General features: G+C 41.7%; 1 protein-coding gene across 3 annotated transcripts in view; it reads right to left on the bottom strand.

Moving 5' to 3' along the window:
- Positions 1–451: 451 nt before the first annotated feature.
- Positions 452–23543, bottom strand: part of LOC144685975 (vascular endothelial growth factor C-like) — an 83606-nt gene continuing 60514 nt past the window's right edge. For 2 of the 3 annotated variants that reach the window (XM_078551060.1, XM_078551061.1), the window contains exons 5-8: positions 22351–22502; positions 10795–10907; positions 8482–8818; positions 452–4727 (exon numbers count right to left, since the gene is read on the bottom strand). In XM_078551060.1, coding sequence (XP_078407186.1) covers positions 4610–4727; positions 8482–8818; positions 10795–10907; positions 22351–22502 — 720 coding nt within the window. In that variant the 3' untranslated portion in view covers positions 452–4609. The remainder of the gene's footprint in view (positions 4728–8481; positions 8819–10794; positions 10908–22350; positions 22503–23543) is intronic. The other variant, XR_013577826.1, reaches the window with a different exon arrangement.

The following is a 23543-nucleotide window of genomic DNA, read 5'->3' as shown; positions in this document are numbered from 1 at the left end:
TATATTACTCTTTAATATCATATCTTTTTGCATGTGTCTGTATAAGTATGTAGCCCAGACAGCACTGAATGTACCTAATTACTTTGAGTCAATATTGAGGATTAGAATCTGCTCAACAAAATGCCTAATGCTCTCTAATGGATCCCCAGACTTGCCCATGAAGTAGTGTCATCTGGCTAGGGAACATAAAGCTTAGAACACCAGGCCAGTCAGCCTATCAAGTTAGCACCTTCCACAAATCATTTCAATCATAGTTACACTTCTCTTTCTTCTAACTGATGCTCCCAACAGCACAGGCGAAATCAATGAGGAATATTACATCACTGATCTAGAGATGCAAAACACTTTTTATATTTTGCAAGTGAGAAGTGTTTTAAAGGTGAAATGTCCCTGCCACACCCCGTCCCTCGCCCCTCCCAAACCCATGAGAGATGCTGAACACATACAAACTAGTTTACAAATATAATTTTTTTATTTTAAAAAAGTTCCGTGGTTAAAAAAATCTAGTACACATCTTAAAACACAGTATTACATTGAGCCAGCAATAAATATACAATTAATTTGTCTTTGATAAAGTAAATTTGTGTTTAATACATATGTTCACAGCTTCTGTATAGAAAATTACCCATAGTGTAACCAAAAACATTTCACAGAAAGTATTTTTCCTGTGTGACTATGTATGGAGTGAAACAGCTAATAATTTGTGCTCGCTTTTAATGTGGCATTAATAACACCAACCTAACCACATTCATTGTTAATTATTACATATCCCTGGATTGAGATACCAAGGAATTGGCTGAATAGATGCATTAGAAAATAGTTTCCACTGTTGCTTATTAGTTCCTAGAACGATGCCAGAAGGTAAAATAATGGAGAGTAATAACCACTGACCATCATGGCACACTATTTGTAAAATGGATAAAAAGATTTTCTTTCTCCCCTGGACAACATTTTCCCCCATCTTTCCTAATTTGACTTTGCTGAGTTACAGTCCCCCTGGCATTGGTTGCCCTCCTGTACCTTCCGCAAGTAATTATTATTGATGCACAAACTTTGATGATGTGTTGGCACATGATTGAACTCCTAAAGTGATCTGACAATGACCAAGATCAGTATTATCATCACTCAAAGTCCGGATTTATGTCCTTGCAACAAGGTTGGCTGAATTGGGGAATAGCAAACCTAGCCAGATCCCGCACCCTCTTCATAACCTAGAAGGGCTGAGTCCTTTGGTGGCAGACCCATCACTGCCCAAGCTAAGATTAGCTAACTGCATAGATCGGAAATTGAACTTGGGTCCATCTTGATCTGTAGGGTACAGCCACTCACTGTAAAATGAATTATCAAAGGAGGCAATGTTCTTATTTTCAAAATTTTGTTTTAAAAGTGAGCAAAAATTTAGTTGAAGGATATAATCAACAAGTACACTAATTTTTCAAACAATATAAAATATTGACTCCTAAGTTGAATGGGACCCCAGCATCAGAAAATGCATAATTTTAATGTTATTCAGCCTCCCCTAAGTAGTCGTACCTACCCATCCATTGACATATGAACAATAATGTTACCAGAAGTTTGTAAATGAGTTAAATTAATTAAGCTCTTTATATTATTGTCAGTAGCAAAATCAAATTACTGCTGGTCGCAAACATCACTGAAAATATTATGGCCAATATCATTCTTTTTCTTATCCAGATTCACCCTAATGTTTTCAACACAATGCTCCACCATAGCATGGCAATCCAGAACAACAGCTCTTACTTGAATGGTTCAGCCCAGATGTGAAAAGTGAGATGAATAGCCGCCTTCTATATGGGTATCTCTTGTACTTCTCTTGGGAAATTAACTGAAGAAGTTGACTGGCATAGAAAAAACTGCAAATGCTGAATATACAAAATGCAAATGGGAAATGCTGGAAATATACAGGAAATGCAGGAGGATTTGTGATCAGAGGGCACAGATTTAAGATAATTGGCAAAAGAACCAAGAGAGTTTTGTTTAATGCCATGGGCTAGATTTTATGCGCTGCCCCCCACCCCCCGCATGTTTTTGGCAGTAGGGTGGTGAAGTTACATATTATGGATGAGTAGCCTACAGCCTTCCCGCTCAGCCCTGACCCCACCCCCATAATACAAGGAGTGGGTAAGGTGCCCACCCTTAGGCCTATTGAGGCCTTTAAGTTGCCAATTAATACCTGAAAAGGCAAAATTTTGCAGGGCTGTGGGAAAAGAGCAAAAAGGTGGACCAGATGGCTCTTTCAAAGAATTGGCACAGGCATGATGGGAAAATGACCTATGCTATATGTACTACAGCAGTGAGTCAGCATCTGAAAGGGAAGACAACTTACAATGTTTCAGTTGTGTGTACTTTAGCAGCGTTTTCTGTTCTTAAGGCAAAGGTACTGGAGAAAGTGGGCAGCCAGAAAGATTGGTGAGATAATAAAAAGAATAATAAGCTAAAAAATCAAATTCATACCCCAGTTTGGTCATGGCTGGGAGGACTGGCTTTAATGCACAAGAGGAAAGCATAAATGGAATTCATTTAAATGATGAACTTGCAAATCAGAAGTGTGTGAAACAGTAAATGACCTGTGTGCTGACTATATGCCATTTAGTTAAAGTTCAGGAGTTTATTGCCAGACTACCCTGACAAAAAAGGTTATTGGCATTTTATGGGAGGACATTGTGACTGACTGTTCCAGGCTTTATGTTCCAATATCACCTGATTTGAATTTTCATCCTTGATTTCCCATGCGTGGACATCATCATAGCACGGAACTGTTGACCAAAGGCCAAATACTTCTCCAGGGGAAAGGGAAAATCATGAAGAAGCAACTGGCTGCCTGTTATATATTTCCTCGCCAATTGTTTCATAGATATTAGGAGAGACTTCAAAGCAGGTTAGAGATAAGGAGCTGGATTTTCCCCCTGGAGACAGGAAACAGAAGGTGGGATTGGATTCCAAGTCCCAAACCAACTCTGGGAGGGTGGGGCAGAGAACAGTCACGCATTGGACCAATCAGAGGTCTTCCAGCTTGAGATGAGCAGCAGGCTGTAATGGAAGGTAAGAGAGAGGGTACTTCAAAACAGCTCCACCTTTTTAAATCTTTAATTAAAAAATAGATTCAGCAGGCGGGCCACCACTGTGCGGGTCAGAGTAGAGGTAGGGGAAGTGCCCCTCTAAAAGGCAGCTTATATCTGTTCCTGCACCCAGTCATCTTTTAAACAGTGTCAAGTAGACACTTAATGATCCTGATCATCTACCTGCCATATGTGGGTGGATAGTAGCCTCAATCTCATCTCTGCAAAAATAGACTAGAGGCAGGATGGAGCTGGGGAACTTGTATGCAGCAGATAGAGCTGATTTTCAGCCTACTTGCCTGCCTCTCACCCAGAGTGACTCAAAATGGATAGGGGAAAAATACACTTCAAAACAGCAGTCTCACCCTTCAAGAAGTTGATTAGAAAAAATCTGACAGTTACAGTAATTATGCAAGTTTAAACGTGAAATTCACAGCCATAGACTTTATTTCCTAATATCTAATTATTTTTGTTTCATATAGTATATTTGTTAGCATGGGTTATCTATTTTCATGCTGAGAAATTGATTGACTCAAATTTTTCAAGGTGACATGGAAATTATTTAATGACTGAAGATTTTCAACTCCAGGTGATGGATTCATCAGTTCATAAATAACTTCTAATTGCAGACGCCAATATGGTCTCTTGATGTCATCGCTATCTCAAACATAGTCAGTTGTCAGCACAGAGGGGTTGCAGAACAGAGTGCGTTGAATACAGAAGTTGGGAATTTGGTGCAACTGGAACTCTGGTAAGTAGTGGTTGTGTAGTATTTAACTGAAATTTAGTATAAGTTTTTAGTTCAACTTCTTGAATTTAACTTAGAACTTTAAAAGCTGTGAAGGAAACTTCAATTTAACAGAAACCTGGTAGTAGCTAAGTGTTTATCAGCTGTAAATTATTGTTTGAATAAGTGCTAATTACTGTGAGCAGAAAGCTCAGTCAGTAGTTGTAACTCAGATTATAAACGTGTTTGGTGAAAGACAAATTACTACAACTTTTTTGACTTTCAACTGGTAAATTCTCATATTGCTTAACCTATTTTGCACATCTTGACTGCTACATTAGCAGCATAAAAGCGGTACAAGATTTACAAAACAAACATATCCATTCTGAAGCATCAGAACTCATTTCCAGTCGCATAGTCTTCCTGTGTCAATAAAAGCATTGCTTTGTGCAAAACAATACATCCCACACAAAACCTGGTCAATACTATTTAATTTTTCGCCCCACAGCTGAGTCAGTTCTGAAGTAATATTAGATTTTGGAGAGTTGTTTACAATATTCTGTTGTGATCATGGATTCAATCCTTTTTTTATATTTAAAAAAATAGGTGAAACATGTAAGACATGAACCATAAACCACTTTCTCTGGGACGTCTCATTGGTATATCATGTATGTTTTCAGTGCCCAGCGTACCTACTAGATTGTGTAGAATCCCAATAGAAAAGTTCTTTTGTGAGTGCTGCAGGCTGAAAAGTTAAATTCTTCATTAATGAAGCAAGGCAAAGTAGAAAGCAGTTTGTGTATCACTCTTCAGTTTGGTATTCCTTCATGTATAATGGAAGGCAGCTGCAAACATAATGACTGAAGTAAAAGCCTGACTGGCACTGCTTCACTTGAATTCTGCAAGGCAACCTGTAGCACCTGGGTTTTTTTTGCAAAAGGGAAGGAAAGAAAGAAAAAAATTACATGTTTTATACAAGCCATTGACAGAAGGAATCATGTTGTTCAGGCCACTCTCCCGATGAATATTATCGGGATCAAATATTTTTTAGTCGCAAGTTAAATCTGATCATCAGATTTATTTTAAAATATATGACCGCACATGTGACCTGCTTCAGTCATGTTTCTAGATTATTCGCCTTTGCCATCTTCATCATCACCTGTGGTCTTTATCAATTAGCCTTCGTATTTGGAAACTAAATTTCATTTCAATTATTATTGCCTATAATTTTGTTTTGTTTAAGATTCTGCACAAGAGTGCAGCCATATTTTGGGTAACTTGTGAACTGACATCATTAGTATGCATACCCATGGTCTGTTGTCTGACTTATTCCATGATTGTTCAGCCTTGACAGTGCAATATTATACTTAGTCACCTCATAAGAATACAGCTGATTGACTAGATTCCATGAAAGAGTACAAAGAACAAAGAAAAGTACAGCACAGGAACAAGCCCTTCGGCCCTCCAAGCCTGCGCCGATCATATTGCCCGTCAACTAAAACATTTTGCACTTCCGGGGTCCGTATCCCTCTATTCCCATCCTATTCATGTATTTGTCAAGCTGCCTCTTAAACACCACTAACGTACCTGCTTCCACCACCTCCTCTGGCAGCGAATTCCAGACACTCACTACCCTCTGCGTAAAAGACTTGCCCTGCACATCTCCTCTATATTTTTCTCCTCTCACCTTAAATCTATGTCCCCTAGTAATTGACTCTTCCACCCTGGGAAAAAGCTTCTGACTATCTACTCTGTCCATGCCACTCATAATTTTGTAAACTTCTATCAAGTCACCCCTCAATCTCCGTCGCTCTAGTGAGAACTTAAATCCGAGTTTCTCCAACCTCTCCTCATAGCTAATAACCTCCAGACCAGGCAGCATCCTGGTAAACCTCCTCTGCACCCTCTCCAACGCCTCCATATCCTTCTGGTAATGTGGTGACCAGAATTACATGCAATATTCCAAGTGTGGCCTAACCAAGGTTCTATAAAGCTGCAGCATGACTTCCCAGCTTTTATACTCAATACCCCTGCTAATGAAGGCAAGCATGCCATATGCGTTCCTGACTACCTTATCCACCTGCGTTGCAGTAGTCTTGTATCTGTGCAGCTAAATGATCTGGAAAATCCAGATCTGGATGGATGTGTGAATGCGAGACACTACAAATATATCCTTGCAAATCAGCTATCATTCTAGTGCTGCATTTTTAATCTGACTTTGGAATTAACATACTCACGTACATCTTACGGAAGAATTTAGGGCTGTCTAACACTTCGGGCACCTTTTCAAGATGCTGGCTATGCTAGGACAGTGGTATCAACTAGAGGGCATGTGCAAAGACCAGAGGGCAATTAAACCCAGGACTACTCGGGCGAAACTTGGAAGTGATATAATGTGTGACGCAACTGTCTTTGGTACACTGTCGACATTGAGAGAAGCTGGGGAGACAATGCAAGAAATAGTGACATACACCATTATCTCCCTTAATGAATAATAGTCATGTTTTAAGATTTCTGACTATGCTGCAATGGTGGATTGGGGTGGGGAGTGGTGGCGGTGGGGGAGGAGGCAAGGGGGTTAACTAGGTGCAATTAATGTGCCTTAAAAATGCTACCACTGAGTTGAACCTAGTTCTTGAGGGTTAATTTCATATGACACTGGAGTTGTGAGATGTGGATTAGGATGAGATATCTTACTTAACCAGGCTACTTAAGTTAGTTTGGACATTTCATTGAGTGTTCATACTTACAACATGTGGCTCAGTTGGTAGCATTAGTGTCTTTGAGTCAGAACATTGTGGGTTCAAGTTCCACTCCATGACTTGGGCATAAAATCAAGGCTGACACTCCACTCCAGTGCAGTACTTTCGTCTGTCGTCTTTCGGAAGAGACCTTAAACTGAGGCCTCACTCAGGGACTTAAATGATCCCATGGCACTATTCCAAAGAAGATCAGGGGAGTTATCCCCCTGCAGTGCCCTGGCCAATATTTCTCCCTCTTCCTTGAAATAGTGCCATGGGATCTTTTACGTCCACCTGAGTTGGGCCTAAGTTTAACATCTCTTCTGAAAGATGCACTTCTAACAGTGCAGCACTCCCTCAATACTGCACTGGGGTGTCAGCCTTGATTTTTGTGCTGAAGTTCTCACTCAATTTTACAAAAACAGGCTATCTGGTCATCATCACATTGCTGTTTGTGGAGCTTGCTACACACAAATTAGCTGCCAAGTTTCCTACATTACACTTCCTGGCTGTAAAGTGCTTTGAAATGTTTGGAGATTGTGAAAGGCACTATATAAATTAAAGTTTTTTGTACTCTGTTCAAGTTGACTTGATCCATTTGAGCACAGCAAGGACAGTCTGGTAAAAATTCCATCTCCTGAGTTCAGAAGAAAACAAAGGAGAGAAAAATTATGTTCAGCATCAGTTGGGACTGACAAAGGTTGTGAAAGCAGGGTCTGGTCTATTATGAGTTAACACGTATCAGGTTGGTTTTCCAAGTTAGAGCTCACGCAAAAGGAAAATAAAACAATAAATGAAATTTCCATCTGCTATTTGCAGCAGTTTAACGTCTTTTATGTTGTGGGAAGGGTTGTAGGAGAAGTTTTTTTTTATAGAGTACTGTAATCATTACACACATTCTGTCATGCAAATTCTGCAGAATAAACCTTGATTTATTATCCAGCCATTACCATCAGAATGTTCATTAATTCTGGCTATTGAAAGTTTGGAGAAGATGAGAGTTTAAAGTACAATCAAAAGTGCATCAATATAGTGCATTCCTCATCCTCGAAACATCCCAAGCATTTCTTAGCCAATGAGAATGGTCACTTGTTTGCCGGCAAATGTAGCAGCCATTTTAAGCACAGCAGAGTTCCACAAATGTTAAATTTGTATGTCAACAGGCACATATTGTTTGCAACCCCTGGGTTAAGCAATTGTATAGCTAGATTTTGAGCAGTACCAGTCAACTCTAGAACATAAAAGATGTGAGATTTGTTTATAGCAGTGACTGATGCCACTGAATCCAAGGAGGTATCTGCACCAGACTTGAAATTTGTAAATCAGTGACACTCAGGATGTATTCTCTTAGAGAATGGGAAGGAACGTGGTAAGGAAACAAAATATAAATATATTTTTAGACAGTGATGATTGTTTCATTAATGAATGTGGAATAATAAGTTATAATCAGCCCATTAAGTTTGCTCCATTCAGAGACTTCTCACACACCATTAACTGTTGATTTCTCCTTCACTCCCACCCGCAAATTCCCCTCCAAGCCACACACCATCCTGACTTGGAACCAAATCACCATTCCTCCATTGTCACAGGCTCAAAATCCTGGAACTCTCTCCCTAACAGCACTCTGGGTGTACCTACATCACATGGACTGCAGCAGTTCAAGAAGGCAGCTCACCACCACCTTCTCAAGGGCAATTAAGGATGGCAACAAACTTACCAGTGATGCCCACATCCTGTAAAAGGATAAATTAAAAAAACATTAAAATGAACAGTGCCTTCCTAGAACAAATCCATTCAGCTCCTGTATTAAGGTGTCAGTTGACCTAAGATCCACCGTCCTCCCTGTTCCATAAATCTTTCAATAATTTCAAAGAAAGTTGTACAGATTAGAATTGATGTGATATTGACAAATGGTTTGTAAAAGTTTGATCACCTGCATGTCTGTGGATCAAATTTCTTCCCTTTGCGAAAGCATGAATACACTGACTCTGTGCATTCACAGGTGCATTTACTTTTGTTCAAAGGTTGATTCTTTGGGCAGTTCTTCCTGCACACACACTCACAAGCATCTGCATCCCATTCCTTCTGCGGTTCACAAAAGCCATGATGCTCCATGTTGCTACAAACACATTTGCAGGTATTCTCATCAAATTCTTTATTGGGGCCACAGCTTGATATGGAAAGTCTGTTCATGCACATGCAGCTGCACGTATCTTCATCGAATATCATGTAGGGCCCGCAAAAGTCATCCATCTCACTTTCGCTATCATCTGACAAGAATGTGGAAGAAATGTCAGCAACATCCAATATTATTACAGCCACCATTATTTCTTTTTTCTTCTTTTTTAATTTAACTTTTCTTCACTCTTTCTTTTACTTTCCCCTTCCAAACAATCCATCTGAGGGCAGATAATAGTCTGCTCCCAGATTTTTGAAAACATCTCCTTTATGGGTCTGTGTGCAGGAAGAGCTCAGAGCCTCTGCTCCTTTTCTCTTTCTCCTCTCACTTCTTTTCAGTGATTCTACCTGGCAGAATGTGTAAGTTTGGCAACTCACAAGAACAATGCAATCAGGTCTCCTCCTCATATCACTCTATTAGATAGCACCTCACACATTGCTTTAAGTGAGCAAGCAGGATTCAAGTAGAAAGACATTTTACTAGATAACTTCTACTGATCTTTTCATTTCCCAATAATTCTGCACCATGCATACAAAGTGTTTCCCTCACTTAAGGCAGCATCAACATATGGTGTGGATGTTACGATATTGGGCTCATTGGGCACAACCTTCATTGGCAGCGAGGGTCTCGCCTGCCAGCTGGAGAGCAGGCAAGAGACCCGTGCTGCCTCTATTTTGGGAGGCCCGCCAGATTTTATGTCAATCGGGTAGATCCAGGGACATCAGCGAGCCTTCGTCCTTGAGGTGGAAGTCCCGCCTGCCTAGATCTGCTGCCCAATTGGAGGCCGGCAGCTCCTGTGGTCGATAGCACCACGAAGGAGGCTGTGGCTGCCGATGGAACAGCAGCCCCCGAAGTCCGAGGACCCAAGAGAAAGGTAAATAATAAGGGGTGGGGGGGGATGATGGTCGCGAGCAAAGACAGGAGGTGGTTCTCAGCGGCTACTCTCTACCCAATGCCCGTGTCCTCGATCAGGCACTAAGCATCTTTGATCAAGGGACAACCCGCATCCCCCCACCCCCCTAAACGAGGTGACAGATGGCCTGCACTCTTTTACCGGTTGTGCAGGCCAAATGTTGGCAGGCCCATTTGGAGCTGCGTTAATCCCAGCAGCGGAGGAAAGAGGTCTTTAAGTGGACATTAATTGGCCACTTGAAGGATCTTAACTGATGGCGGGGCAGGAAGGTTGATCATGGGCCTTCCCGCCCAGAACTTAATTCCGCCACCACCCCCCCCAATTAAGTGCCCTTCCCGCCTCCAAGCTCATCACCTCCGTGAGCAGAAGACTACCATAATTTTAACATCACTCAAATGTTATCACTGCAGTTATTTTGAGGCTACTGTATAAATTGCAAAGATATTTGAAACTGTTAGCTATTTTGAATATGGAAATTTTTTATAGTTTTAAAGCATAATAATTGTAATTAATATCATAAACCATATTCTGCTGATATGAAGTTTCTTCTAATTAGTGCTGCGCTTTTATAAAGTCTGCTGGAATAGTATCCAGGTAACACTGCACTGATCAAATGTATTGATGTACATTTTCATTTAGTTTTGGAAGAGTGATGTCAGTGTGTTGCTCTGCTATTTTTGCACAAATTGTGGAGTCTGCAAATGGGTTCCGCTTTTATAGAAACTCAGTTTCCACTTTTATAGATTGGCTACGGGACAGCTAACATTACAATACCCCGACTCCATGGGGTGATAATCAACTTCGGAGGGTATGCAAAATGAGCAATTGTAAACTCGTACATGTGCTACCCATTTCTGATCCTTGAAGTACAGGTGGCCGATCAGCTAACATCCATTTTGCAACCCCATTGTAGCTGAAGGTTAAAGACTCCCTCCACTCATATATTTACATAACTAACACTGGTTCCCTTCCCTGAAGGCAAAGTTGTTGTCTCCCATTTTAATGGGTCAGTAATATGACTGGGCTTATTTACACTGTGGAACACAGCCTACAGAATGAGCGCAGGTCTTCCTCCCTTGGCTACGGTCTAACAAAAGTGTCCTTAGAAATGCTTTCTGACCAAAATTACAAGTGTAGACAAGCAAATTGATAACCTGGTTCTGAATTGCCAGCAACTAAGTTGAAGACCTCATGGTCAGTGACACATCTGCAGTAATGGGGATTCCAGGTGAGACCATGCGGACATGTTTTGTTCTCCATAACGCACCTATGGGGAGAAACATTTGGAAATTAGCTGTCAGGTCCATCTAGTAATGTGTCTGATCTTGATTACATTTGTCAACTGTGGGAGGTTACATTCTGTCCCACTGCAGGAGAACAGTTCCCCAGGCACTGGCACAGAACTTACTCAAGTGGTCATTCTTTCTAAGTGGAACTAGGTCAGGAATATTGGTTAACTGTTCATCTCTGGATACATTGCAGCCAAAGCTGATCCTGTCCTTTCGCCAAATCCACAAATACTTTTTGCAGAGGTGTCTCTGGACAACAGGGAGGAGCTGGAACCCTGGTTAAGTTTTTTTATTAAGCCCTGACAGAAACAAATTGTACAGCGTCACCTCCATGCTGGATAATATCAGCTAACTCAACAACAATAACTTGTATTTATATAGCATTCTTAATGTAATAAAACTTCCCAAGGTATTTCACAAGACCATTATAAAGTTTGACAATGAGCCATGTATAGAGATATTAGGTCAGATGGCCAAAAGCTTGGTCAAGGAGGTAGATTCTAAAGAGTGTCTTCAAGGAGAAAAGTGAGGTAAACTGATTTAAGGAAGGAATTCTAGAGATTAGGGCCCAGGCAGCTGAAAGCATGGCCTACCAATGGTGAAGCAATTAAAATCTGCATGTGCAAGGGGTCAGTAGTTGTTGAACACAGATATCAAAGAGGCTTGTAATTGGCTGGAAGAGATTACAGATTTAGGCCATGGAGGGATTTAAAACAAGGATGAGAATTTTAAAATCAAGGTGAGGCTTAACTGGGATCCCATGTAGGTCAGTGAGTTCAAGGAGTGCAGGCATTCAGTATAGTTTAGGACTACACTAAGTGGTGGGCTTACAAGTAGCCTTTTGGAAAACTCACCAGCCAGTGACTTTCTTTAAGTTTTCATACACCCTTTACTATTTATGCTGGATCACCTGGTGGGAAACTGAGAGGATCAAACAGACTGTGAAACAGGTGGCCATCAAATCCTGTCAGGTTCCCATTGGGCAGGCCAGGTTAAAATGACTCATGCTTCAGGGGCAACGCAATAAAAAATGTGATTTGGATATGGTTTCATTTGATAGTCGCTTGGTAGTACAGAACTTGAGTATTGCTGAAAAAAGGGACATGCTGCCAAAGCTTTTTGTCTTGCATTCATCAGGACAGTTTCATAAGAATACAAAATCTCAAAGGGAGCAAATATTTATATTGCTTGAAAGGAGTGCACTGATTTGGTTGGCAAGTGGACTCTGGTCGAGTCCTTGCCATGGAGGATGCACCAGGAAACAGTTAACTGCCAAGATTTTGTTTTGCCTGGTTTGAATTTAAACAAAAGTTTGGCAGTTAACTGTTTCCTGGTGCATTCTCCATCGCAACACCTCTAACCAATCAGAGCCCATTTGCCAACCAATCAGCACCCTCTTCTCATGCAGTATAGATTGTTGTTGCGTGTTCTTGCAAATCCTGATGTGTGCAAGACAAAAAGCTTCGACAGCATGCTCTTTCTTCAGCAATACTCGGGTTTCATTTGAAAGGAATGTCCTCAGCCAGTTCCCGTCACTTTAATGTATCCCACTTTATTGCAGTTAATGGGTTTTGAGGAGCTGTTAAGATGATAGCCATTAACTGGTAACTTGGAACACATCTAAGGTTCTGAACTTAATATTCACTCTACCAATCATCCCAATAAAAGAGTAAGTTCAGTATCTCAGGAAAGAATTTTTTTTACATATACAGTAATGGATCAAATCAAACATTCAGTGACCCACTATTACGAATTGATGTTAACATCCTTTAAATGAAGAAATCTATAAAGCTCAGCATGGTCATGCTGTAAAAACTGCAGCAAAATCTGCTAGGTTAGGAGTACATAGACATCTGTCCATTGGGAGTAACTAAAAGTTTTTGTCATTAGTTACTCTCTGCCAATTGTTGAGAAATACTAATCTTCATTGAAAAGAAACTGTAGGGTCAATAAGAGTAATATTTGAAGCTTGCACTTCAACAACATGGGGCTTCACCTGGTGAGAGTGAAAACTATTCTAAGCATCATATTTAGCAATTTGTACACTTGGCAGAAGAGACTCCTGACTGGGAGCAAAATGTCATCAAATGTACTTTTGCAGCAACAATTTGCAATTAGATGGAACTTTGAACTTGGGAAAAACATCCCAAGAGGATTTGCAGAGGAGAAAAGGAACAGGTAGCAAGTTCTTTCTGAAGGGCATGGAAACTTGACTGAAACCTTAGTAAAAGTCATGTACTTTGCACTGGTTTATAAAAGTTAAGAGATGTAGAGGGTGTTCTTTGGTAACAGGTTCTTGTTGAATAAGGTTGAGCTAACCAGAGCGGATGGAAGTGCAGGAGGCCTTTACCAGACCGGAGGATGGAATAAGAATGTAAGAATGGAGAAAGCTGCAGAGGGTGAGGCTATGTAGCAACTTGTGGACAATGATAATCCATCAGGGCATAAAGAACCAATGTAGCCAGGGGGATGGGAATGATGGGAAAATGGGACAGGCTATTGGCAGTGGTGTTTTTGATTATTTGTGATGCCATTGGTGCCTTTGATCAACATAGGTCAGAATTTTATGCTCCCAATCCCACTCCACCTTCCCCGGCAAGTTTTTAGGCATGGTGGAGCGTGAAATTACAGGGACCGGGTTCCCACCCTCCCCAACCTTGCAGCAGTTTTACGCCTTGGACAGGAAACCCACCCTTGCCCCAATTGAGGCCCTGAATTGGCCAACTAATGGCCACTTAAGGGCCATTTCTTGCCCAGCCTCAATTTTTAGGCAGGTAGGCGGATTGAACATCTGTGGGGGAAACCCGGAAATAAAGAAGGTTAGGTCTTGGGTGGGAAGGGGGTGTGTGTCTCTATCAGAAGCCCCCTTCTGACTAAGGGGCCCCTCCCCTTAAGGCCCAGTGACCTCCAGACCTCGCAACCCGCCAGGCCTTCCCTACCCTCCCCGCCCTGGACCCCTGACACTTACCTGGGTCTCTGGTTCCTGGGACGTAGTCTCAGGCAGCTCCATGCAGTTCCTCTTCTAGCCACTGCAGCGCTGTTGCTGCAGGGGCTGGAGAGCTGCTGGCCAATCAGATTGGCTGGCAGCTCTCCAAGGTGGTATTTCCTCCTGAGTGAAGGATTGATGTCCTGCCTACTGCCAATCAATGCTTGTTTGAGTGTAAATACCTGCGGGGCAACCGCTGTCGGCGGGGATGTGTTCCCTGCCAACTCTTTGGATGGCGGGGGCTCGGCCCCCACCATCTTAAAAATTCAGGCCATGGTTTCACTGCTGTGGCTAAGGTAAGAACCAGAATAAAGGGATTCAAACAGTAGAGATTGGAAGGCCGTAACAGAAGGTATTGGTGGAATCAAGTCTAGAGACGATGGAGGTGTGAATAATAGCTTTGGCAGCAGTGGTTTAAGGTTTGGTGTGCTAGTGATGGAAAATAAGCTGTTTTGGTCATCAGTAGGATATGGGATTTGGAACTCATTTACCAGAACACAAAAGGTATATGCAGTCTCATTCAATATAAGTGAGCATTAAGAGATACGGTGCATTTAATAAAGGGTGTGATGGAGTTTTTGGCAGGTGCAGGAAGCAGTAGTTTAGATCTTCTTGATGTTCAGTTGGAGAAAATTTTGTATTAATGTCAAACAACTTTACTTTAGGAAGAACATTAATGTTTAGAGAAGGTGTAGAATAGGTTCAATGAGATCATACCAAAGATGAGAAGCTTTGTTATGAGGAGAGGCTAGAAATAGGAACGGGAGTAGACCATTCAGCCCCTTGACACTTGCCTAACAAAAATCTATCAATTTCAGTGTGAACAAATTTTCAGTACACCTAATCTCAGCAGTTTTTTGAAACAGAAAATTTCAGATTTCCACTATTCTTTGTGTGAAGAAGTGCTTTCTGACATCCCCCTGAATGGCCGAGCTCAAATTGTAAGGTTATGCACCCTTGTTCTGGGCTCTTCCATCAGGGGAGATGGTTTCTCACTATCCACCCTATAAAATTCTTTAATCATTTTAAACACTTCAATTAAATCACCCCTTAATCTTCAATATTCAAAAGAACAGAAGCCTAGCCTATGCAATTTATCCTCATAATTAAATCCTTTACACCCCAGTGGAGAAACTGGGGCTCTTTTCACAGGAATAAATAAGTTTTAGAGGTGATCTAATGGGTGCATGGAAACCCAGAGGTTTTGATGAATTAAATTGGGTAAAACTAACTCCATCAGTTCTGCACCAGTACCTAAATATACCATTAAAATCATGACCAAAGAACAAAGGGAGATTTAGAAAAAAATCTGGCCTCTCAGAAGCACTGATGGAAGCAGAATTCAAAACAGCTTTTTAAAGGAAAGTCAACAAATATTTGAAAAAAGAAAATTGAGTGAAAAAGCTGGAGGAAAGGACGAAATTAATAGTTCTTTCAGGAAGCAGGCTGAGACACAATAGCCCAAGCAGCTTCTTCCGTGCTGTAAAATTCTATGGCTTAGAAATTTGGGCACACTCCATTGAATGAGCAGAATTCTCAAAGTTCATTCAGATTATTGGATTTACAGAGCAGAACGTTACTGTTTTCCATTGTTATACTTCATGACCATTCCTATCAGGGATTCGGTCCAATTAAAATAACTTGGAAAATCTGTATATCTAGCAAACAGACTTTTAGCAGAAGGCATTTATAACAGGTTGGCTCAGAGCCACAGCAGCCACTGGCCCCTGAATGTTCTAACATATTTACAGCTAATATAATCCCTAAGGGAAGTGAACTGCAGGTCTTTTTTTCCACCAAGGAAAATCAAATAATGTAAAAAGTAAGGAAGTATAGAATCCCGTGACAATGAACAAGTGACAGTCATTGCTACAGCCAAGAGTCATACTGAAGTTAGAGTCATAATAGAGAATTGGGATTTAACAGAGAAGGGACCATTTGAACTCTGCTCACTTGGCATCGCATGCAAGATTTAATCCTTAAAGTCCCACGGTCTTTTTGAAGGTTCCAATTTTAACCTAGTCTGTGCAGGTGAGAGATTCACCTGCCAGAAAGTGATGTAATCAGTTTTTAAATATGCAGGTTAGACTCCAGTAACATCACTGGGACTCCACTGCTTTTAAACAGAGGCCCACACGGAAGTGTTGTGGCTCTCCTGACAGGCCAGCCTAGCAGGAAGAGGGGTCAGGGCTAGAAGTGTAAAGAATGGAAAGCGGTCTTCTTTTCTCTAAATTCCCTTATGAGATCAGGCCTTCCCTGCCCTGGGCTGTCCCCTCAACCCAAAAATCACCTAACTTGGCCCTCCCCAGATTGGGAGGCCCTCCTGAAGCCCCTCCGAGCAACTTCCCCCTAGTTTCGGACAGGAGACTAACGGTGTATTCTGATGAGGCCCGGGTGCTCTCAATGCTGAGGTGGGGTCAGTTCATCCCCCCTGACTTGGCCTTTGCCCACACAAAGTTGAGTTAAAGTTGAGGCTGGTGATTATTGTAACTGGGAGTTACTGAGCATGTAGTATAGCAGAGGCAGTGTTATACATACTATAGTGTAAGGATTCACAGATGATATGCTAACTTATGACACAGATGATGATGTATCACTGAAACTAGTCGGTCATGCGTTAGACACTAGAGAGAGAGGTTGGAATCATGCCAAGGTGCAACGTGCCTACTCTGTAACCTGTTTAGTGTAGTACTAATAAACCAGTGTTAAGCAGATACCAACGTATGTCTACAATCTGTCGAAGAACCAAGTCCTACGCCTAGAGTCCAAGATATCTCCATCTCGCAACATGGTGGTAGCAATGGAGACCTTGATGTAAAATAACACATCAGTGTTAAAGAAGGAACCACAGAAGGAACTATCTTTGAAAGTATCTCAAAGAAAGTTGCAGCAGAAAGAGGTACACTGGAGAGAGGTAACGATGACCGTACCTAGACAGCAGTCTTGCCCTTGCCCCACCCGTTTGACTGCCTGGATGGCCCGCAGTAAGACCAGCAGTGGGAGATATGGAAATGACATTTTCTCTAGTACTGGGCAGCATCAGGTCTTCATGAAAAGGAGCCAAAGCTTAAGTTAGTTCCTTTCTTTATGCAGTAGGTCCAATAGCAGATGAATTTCAAGTACGGTTTAACCAGCAACTGCAGTGACCTGGGGAGTTAATTGATTTCTCCCTAACCAATCTACCCCTAGTTAGTTCTTGCGGATATGGGGAGCGGAAGAATGAGCTAATCCGTGATCACATAGTTGTATGTGTCCGACTTTCTGAGACCAAAGATGATCTTACTACGCGAGGCAGGCCAAGCTTTGAGCATTTAATCAGGCTATAATTTGTGATGACCTGGAAACTTCACCTGACTCTGTAGATTGGGTAGGACAACAGGCAGTGGCCCCACCCATATGAAAGCCTATTAAACAAACCAAAAGGGCGCAAAGCTCCACGCCGGCAGCTATTTTGAGATGCTTGTGTTGTGGTGCAAAATTCCAGCATTGGCACCAAGACTGCCAAGTAATGCTTCCAGTATGACAAAACTGGACATTTCAAGCATTTCTGTAAATCCAACGGTTTTAATCCAAGCTGAAGACCAGAAAACATTTATGAAACATATTTCTTCCTTCCAGGAAATGGAAAGTCAAGAACAAGACAAATCTGTCCTGGGGAAGTAGTTAAACTTTATCCAGATTACTGGTCAGTTACAATTCAAATTCAAGGCTTCGTTATTTCTTTTAAAATTGATACCAGAGTTGGTGTTAATGTATTAACAGATGAGCTCAACTGACTTCAGCAATGACCCACCAGATATCAAGTTACAAGGTCCAAGTGGCAAAGACCTTCCAACCAAAGGCAGGATTGTTGCTGCTATCAGCTACAAGGAGTGACAGATCGTTGATTCTCTCTATGTTCTTCATAATCAACGTACATCTCTGTTGAGCGGCGAGGTTGCCATACTTGTAGCAGTCATCGAAAAAGCAGAGATTCTTATCATTCGAACAAATCATTGTCTTTCATGCAATAGTCTTTATCCTTTTCTTTAGAAGCAGTGGAAATTCAGACTTCAGAAGCTGAGGAAGTTTATACACTCAGCAGTAAGTTCCTCTCTTTCACAGACACACCATCCATTACACCCAGGGCAGAAATTGAAGTTATGAATCTCTCAGTTAATCGCAAAATAAGGCCAGAGGTGGAGGATAGAGAAGGCACTGCAGCAGATGGTGACCATCCCCATGAAGACCTGCTGGTCCTGAATTTGCTCTTCCCAGAGAGTGATGAGGAAGAATCCCTTGTAGGACTGTGTGATTTCTTGGATGTTGAGGTCCTAGAGAATGATTCATCTTTCTTGTTGATGGATGCATCACATGAAGTCCCTGGTATCCTTTTTAAAGAGTCAATGTTACTTTCAATGGATGAGCAACATTCAGATCTTAGTTCGGCTGAATCTACCAATATATTGCCTAGTTTTTTTCCTGTTGTCCGTGAAGAATATTCCACAGAGGATGCTTTGCCTGAATCCAGGTCAGACTCTACAGAGGATCACACTGCTAAAGAGCTGGGACCTTCCCAGGGTGAAAATCAATTGACACCCATACTTCAGTCCCAACTGAAAGTCTTCTCTCCAGATCTGGAGGTGAGCACAGAAGCTATGGCAGAATCTTTAGCACTTCTAAAGCTGCAGAATCCTCTACAGCAGCCTTTTCCCTGAGTTGATTGCCTACAGGAAATTTGTCTCATCACAGAAGATTGTCTCCGTATACTCAGCAATTCTTGCCATTGCCCATAGTGGAGCAACATTACACAGAGAGAAGTGTGGTGCTCTTACCAATGCCTACAGAAAGTAGACAGTCCTCCAGAAATATAATTGGGAAATCATCTCTTTTTTTCCTGACAGTCTTACAGGAAGTTGGTTGTATTTTCCTTTGTCGTCTAAGTTCATTAAAATCTCAGATCTTCAATGCCTTTACAATCTTTGACACAGCAGCGGAGGATACAACTGTGACAGCCTTCCCAAAGTTGAAGATCATTCCTCTTATGAACCTTCTCCCCAGAGTCCTTCAAGGGAGCAACAAGTTCCTCAGTTCCTCCTAAAATTCAGGGTGAAATATGCCCCATAATCACCTTAACTCACCTGGGACTCTCTTCTAGTCCCAGAGGGCCCAAAGTCTCTTCCAAGTCTTCTCCTTTGGATCATCTTTCATTGAAAAATCTTTGTTGTCCTTGCAGATCAGTCATCCTGAAACCTACACTCTGTTTCCCAGCTATGCTGACAAAGTGTTGTCCTATTCTGCAGATGATGATGTCCTACCAGATCCAGAAGAAAGCTGTCATGTCTCCAGATCACCTTCCTTAAGGGACGAGAATACCGTGGGAGGTTGAATCTCCCAGGATTGAGACTCGGGAAGGGGAAGAGTAGGAATTGGAGTTGGCTAGAATTTGTAATTATAAAAATGGAAGTTACAGAAATGCAATGTAAATATTTAAAGACATAATTCCATGTTAATGTTAAAATGTAGATAACATACTTGGGGGGAGATGTGTATTGTAAGGGTAAACAGATGGAATATGCTAATATATAACATAGATTATGATGTACCACTAACACTCGTCAATCATGCGTTAAACTCGAGAGAGAGAGAGAGAGAGAGAGAGAAAGGTTGGAATCATGCTGAGGTGCAACGTGCCTACTCTAATCTGTTTAGTGTAGCACCAATAAACAAGTGTTAAGAAGATACCAGAGTATGCCTACAGCCTGTTTAAGAATCAAGTCCTACGCCTAGAGTCCAAGATAGAAGAACACATCCCGCAACACATACAGCATATGCCATTGTCCTAAAATTCAGGGTGAAATACGGCCTATTATCACCTTAACTCAATATTTAGTGAGCTTTTATCTCCTGGGAAGTAAAGCGACCTAACACACAGCCAGCCTGTCTGAGAGCATCAGCAAGTGGCCCTGCCAATTTTAGAGGCTGGACCTCAGTAATGTGTTAGGAAATAGAGATAGTTTAAGTAAGTTATATGTATATTTGGATGTGTTAGGAATAAGGTATATCTTTAATTTATACTTTTTTCTTTTGGTGCTTAAAAGGTGAAACCTGGGATCTAGTTTCATTTTTGAGTGGAGACAGCAAATCTAAAGCTGTTTGTATACCTGCATTTCTAATGAGTTTTGTGACCCTTGAAGTGGAGAGGGCAGTGGTAAAGGAAACTTAAAACAAGGCTTAAAAAGACTGTGCTTTTGCCTAGCAACAGGGGTTCAGAGAGGGAGAACCCCACCCCCAACAGACAGAGACACACACACACATACACACATATACACAGAAAAGTAGAAAAGCTGATTTAGCTCAGTTTGAATTCAGTTGAAGCCAGAATCCCAGACAGGCTGGACAGCAGAGGGACAGATAGAAAGTCTCAAACTAAAGTTGGAGCCAGCTGCCAAGAGAGGCTGGACAGGAGAGGAAACTGCAGAAGCAGGTTCCAGAAACTAAAGAAGAAAGCCCCAAAATCAAGGGGAGTGGAACAGGGAAGATCCAAGAGGATGTTTTAGTAAAAGGACAAGGACAGGAATCTGGAAAAGGTTCTGTTCTCTAGAAGTGAATGTAAGGAGCAGCGAGGAAGGCTCCAAGCTTCAGGTTTAAAGAGAAGAAACCTGCAGGAAGCAGATTTAAAGCAAGAAAATGGAAGATCCAAGGGGACAGCCAAAGGTCTGTAACCCTTTACTCTGGACATGTGAAGCAGTGGTATACTGTTGGCACGGCTGAGCATTTGAGAGGGAGTGCATGGAAGGAAGTTTGAATGCACGTAGCAATACAGGGGAGAGGAACATCGAAAGGAGAGTTCAAAACCCCAGAAGTGGACCCTTGTGGAAAACATCTGAGAGAAAGCGTTGGTTTGGGAGAAGATTCCAAAGCGAGTTCTTCGAGAAAGCAGATTGGAAACCCTCGTGTGAAAAATGGAGTTCAGTGGGACTGTTTGGCTCACAGTGTGACAAGTGTCTGCGGGAAGTTGATGAGGGATCCATAGCATCTGTTTGGGGCGGCATCTGTCACTTGGTTTCAGTGTGGTGTGCCTGAGCACAGGTCACCTATTGGTTTATATAGACTGTGTATTTGCTGTGAACATTAGATTACAAGATAGCTTTTGTAACTGGTGCTATCCTTACAAATCTGTATATACCTGTAGGGGTAGTTGTGGGTGAAGGAGTATTGTAATATAGTTCATCTTTCCTTGTTTAATAAATGTTTTATTCTTTTGTTAAAAATTCATCAGCTGACTCCTGTGACTCTGTTCAGTAGCTATTCCCCACGTATCTAAACAAAAGATAAAACTTAGGATCTATCAAACCGGGTTCCACCCTGGGTTCTGGCTTGTCCAGTAGTAACATCAGGTGGGATCATAACACATGCACGATGTCCTGATCACAACGGACAGCAAGTGGCCAGCTGCTAAAATCGGGTGTCTCAAAGGCCACCAAACAGGCCAAAGGCAGTGTTTTGTCTTGGGTTTGGGGTCTAGATGAGGTTTCTTTAGACTTTGCCTGTTACCCTAAGAAAGCTGTTATGGACTGTTATTTGTAAAAAAGTATTCTTGTTTATTTACAGATCTATATACATCTCAGTATTTTACATGCGGTTATACTTCTGCTTCGCACTAGATCACAGTTACTTAATCATCTGACATTGCACCATAGTTATATCAGCAGTTACATCAGTACTAGGTACTCCTGATGTTAACCCTTTACTTCACAGGCAGGTGTAAGGATGGCTTTCTGGAGTGGTCAATGTTTTTGTAGAAGGGGAGGCAATGGTTAGTACATCCAGGTAGCAGTGGCCTGCACTTTCCATGTGGGGCCTGGAGGAGCACTCCTGCTGGCTTCAGCCTGTCGAGAAAGCTTGCAGCCACGTCCCCACTCGGACCAACTCAGGTTAAAATGACAGTCGGCTACCCGATGATGTCATTTAGTCTGAATCTGCATATTTAAAGAAGAATTCCACCAGTTTCTGGTGGGAGTCCTTGCCACCTGTATTTGGAACAGCAGGCCAGTGGGTAATTCTCCCACTCACTGTTTAACTTCTCCCCCTCCCTAGCCTTTTGTAGCAGAATCACTAGTGATGGAGTCTGCTGTTTGTTACTATGTCCAATGTTAGCTGGCACCAGAAACAAAAAATGGCTGAGGATGAGATTTAACATTTCCCTTCCTCCTCCTAACTTCACCTCCACAAACTCTCCCAACCACAGCACTAATTGACTTCTTTCACGTATACAAGTTGATGCCGATGAAGAGCATCACATGGTTTGAGTTTCACTCCCACTGTCTGTGATTCTATTGCAACCAACTGAGTGGTTACACCTGAAGTGCACTCCAGCCCAATATAGTTATCGCCTTGAGAGCCTGAGATACTGGTACCTGACCCTGACAGGATACGATCACACAAATCCTTACCCTGTTTGGGAAATGTGAAAAGAACGTCTGATAATCGAGTGGGACCGTCCGAAGATATCTCGCTTGGGCTGACAGGTGCAGGCAGTATGATTGATGAAACTGATCATGACTAGCTTGGAGAAGCCGACTCTTGGTAGCGTGATCTCGATCAACTAGAGGAATAAAACAGAAACTCCTTCTAGAATGATGAAAGCAAAATTAACCCAGAAAACAGCCAGTCAATAACAATAAGCAAGCAATAGTGTTTGCTTTGGTATAAAGTGAAGGCACTTGCTGTAAATGCTAGTTGCCTCCTGTGGCATTGTTCCAGGTGAGTTGAATACATCCTGATCTTTGTATTGATCTGTGGTTTTCTCTCTCTCCCCCTTTCTTTCTCACTCTCCTGACATGTCTTTCTTTGCTCTCAAATTTCCTTTTTGTCCCATGATTTACATGGGTCAATTTTTTTCTTTAAAAAAGACTTGCATTTATATCGCTCTTTTCATGGCCACCAGACATTTCAAAGCTGTTTACAGCCAATAAAGAAATTTTTGAAGTGTAGTCACTGCTGTAATGTAGAAAACAATATTTGTCTCTTGCATCTCTCTTTGTTTGCTTCAATCCCATGTCTTTCAATTCCTGCAACCACTTTGATGTGTTTGCCTTCAGTCTAGCTGTCCTGTACCTTTAATGTTCATTTTTACCACCATGTGTAACACTTGGAATAAGTCTGTGTAGCATCTGGCTCGTAATCTCTCTTGCTCTTCTATTTTATGTGCATTTGTCTGTATCATGCCTGTTTTTAACCTATATCACTTGCGTTATCTCAATCTCAATGGTTAGGTTATAAAATGCTTCCACTGGCTAAACATGTCTGCTGCTCCCTCACAGGCCAATCTCTCTCCTCAGTCATCTGCCTTCCAAAGGGGAGGTGTTGGTGTAGTGGTATTGTCACTGAACTAGCAATCCAGAGGCCTGGGTTTGAATCTGAACTTGAATTCAATAAAAATCTGGAATAAAAAGTCTAATGATGACCATGAAATCATTGTCAATTGCTGTAAAAACCCACCTGACTCACTAGTGACCTTTAGGGAAGGAAATCTGCTGTCCTTACCTGCTCTGGCCTACATGTGATTCCAGACCCACGGCAATGAACAAAGGCAATCACGATGGGCAATAAATGCTGGCCTAGCACATCCATGAATAAAAACAAA

The sequence above is a fragment of the Cetorhinus maximus genome, chromosome 10, assembly GCF_964194155.1.
Source record: "Cetorhinus maximus chromosome 10, sCetMax3.hap1.1, whole genome shotgun sequence".
Lineage (NCBI taxonomy): Eukaryota > Metazoa > Chordata > Chondrichthyes > Lamniformes > Cetorhinidae > Cetorhinus > Cetorhinus maximus.
This window is presented reverse-complemented; position numbering and strand designations above follow the sequence as displayed.